Genomic DNA, 1,992 nt, shown 5'->3' with positions numbered 1-1,992 from the left:
TATCTTTCTCTTTTGGAGAAGCTGGTCGATCCAAACCACATGTCTTTGGGTTGCCAGAAAAGGTCCTTACCACAAAGCTACCAGAGCTCCCTACTTCCTGATTATTTGAGGATAAAAAAGACAGTGTGTGTAGCAGAGATAAAACACCAGAGACCTGGGTTCAAGTCTGCTCTGCTAGGAGGTGGCCTGGACAAGCAGATTTCTCTCCCTTTTTGTGCCTCACTCTCCTCCTCTGTGAATGAGAGGTGCATGGACGATGTCTTTGTCCCTTCTCTTCAGGTGCTCACAGACTCCTCCCTCCCCTTTCTGAGCTGCACAGCCAAGGAAGGAAGACTCCAGGAATCCTCCTTGAACTCTACCCTCAGTCCCAGCGGGTCGGCCAGCTCTCTGTGTCCTTTCCCTGAGCCGCCATGGCTCTGAACGGCATGGACGTGCAGAAGCAGATCAAGCACATGATGGCTTTCATCGAGCAGGAGGCCAATGAGAAGACCGAAGAGATCGACGCGAAGGCCGACGAGGAGTTCAACATCGAGAAGGGCCGCCTGGTGCAGACCCAGCGGCTGCAGATCATGGAGTACTACGAGAAGAAGGAGAAGCAGATCGAGCAGCAGAAAAAGATCCAGCTGTCCACCGTGAAAAACCAGGCGAGGCTGGAAGTCCTCAGAGCCCGGGACGACCTGGTGGTGGACTTGCTCACCGAGGCCAGGCAGAGACTGAGCAACATCGTGGAGGACCCCACCATCTACCAAGAGCTCCTGGAAAAACTCCTGCTCCAGAGCTTGTTCAGGCTGCTGGAGCCCCGGGTGCTGGTGAGGTGCAGGCCGCAGGACACCCTCTTCATGGAGACTGCCCTGCAGAAGGTCATCCCCCGGTACACGGAGGTCTCCTGCAAAGCTGTGGTGGTCCACATTGACCAAGAGGTCTTCCTGCCCGCAAACTTAGCTGGTGGCTTGGAAGCCTACAGCTTTGATCACAGAGTCATGGTTTCCAATACCTTGGAAGGCCGCCTGGACATCCTGGCCCAGCACAGGATGCCCGAGATACGGAAGGCCTTGTTCGGAGCTAATGCCAACAGGAAGTTTTTTACATAAATGACGAGCCACATCACCGTGCTCGTTACCTGGGTAAATGAAACTGGTCGCGTGTGCCTCTTCAATGTACTAACTGTTCTTCCTTCAGGAAACGGCTTTTGAGTGGCTAGTGGCATTAGAAAGTGTTAATATTGAAATAAAACCCAAATTGATGTTAGAAAGGATCCTTTCTGCATCTGGTTTGTCTTGCTGTCTGTGAGAAAGAGGGGAAAAAGACATTCGCCTCAGGTGAGAAAAGAGTGACATTCTTGGCTGAGGGATTGAATGACTTAAGTTTCTTTAATATCAGTTTCTCTTATTTCGCTTTCGTACCTGCACTTAGATTGTTTAATGAGATTTTGACATCTTTCTTATGTGCACAGGACATAGGCATAAAAAACACTACCATCCAAGGGAGCTCTAGTGGCCTAGGGGCCAAAAGGTTGAACTGCAGTCTCCAAGGTGAGCGGTTCAAATCCACCAGATGCTCCACTGGAGAAGGAGGGGCAATCTCCTCCTGTGCCAATCGGATCTGATTCAACTATACACACAACAAGAAAAAAAGAAAGATTACAGCTCAGAGTGACCCTATAGGACAGAATAGGAATTGTTTCTTAGACTTTCTGTAACTCTGTAAACTGGATGCTGCTGCTTTCTCATGCAGAGCAGTGGATGTACTTGAACAGCTATCCTTTCAGTTAGTAGGCAAGGCCAACATCCAGCCTCAGAAGGGCCTAGAACTTGGGGTTTAGTTCTCTGTGGTCCCGTCTCCTAATTCTCTTTGTTGTCTTTGAGTAAGTGTGTGCTATTGGGAAAGCTTGATGGGACAGTGGAGTCTGTACAGGAGCTTAGTCTAAACTCAAGCCTGGCCCCAATGTCCCACCTCCCCCGATGGGTGATGTAGGGAGGAGCAGAGTCTGAA

At 50.2% G+C, this 1,992-nt stretch overlaps 1 protein-coding gene across 1 annotated transcript; it reads left to right on the top strand.

The window, feature by feature from the left end:
• The first annotated feature begins 410 nt into the window (after positions 1–410).
• ATP6V1E2 (ATPase, H+ transporting, lysosomal 31kDa, V1 subunit E2) lies at positions 411–1,091 on the top strand. Its single transcript, XM_006881008.1, has one exon. It carries the CDS (start codon positions 411–413, stop codon positions 1,089–1,091), a length of 681 nt encoding a protein of 226 aa, XP_006881070.1.
• Positions 1,092–1,992: the final 901 nt, after the last annotated feature.

Source organism: Elephantulus edwardii, unplaced genomic scaffold, assembly GCF_000299155.1.
Source record: "Elephantulus edwardii isolate Elephantulus edwardi_28Jun2011 unplaced genomic scaffold, EleEdw1.0 scaffold00011, whole genome shotgun sequence".
NCBI lineage: Eukaryota > Metazoa > Chordata > Mammalia > Macroscelidea > Macroscelididae > Elephantulus > Elephantulus edwardii.
This window is presented reverse-complemented; position numbering and strand designations above follow the sequence as displayed.

What these genes read in the sequence shown, in the direction of transcription:
- ATP6V1E2 (XM_006881008.1), top strand. Translation starts at nt 411, where the DNA reads ATGGCTCTGAACGGCATGGACGTGCAGAAGCAGATCAAGCACATGATG.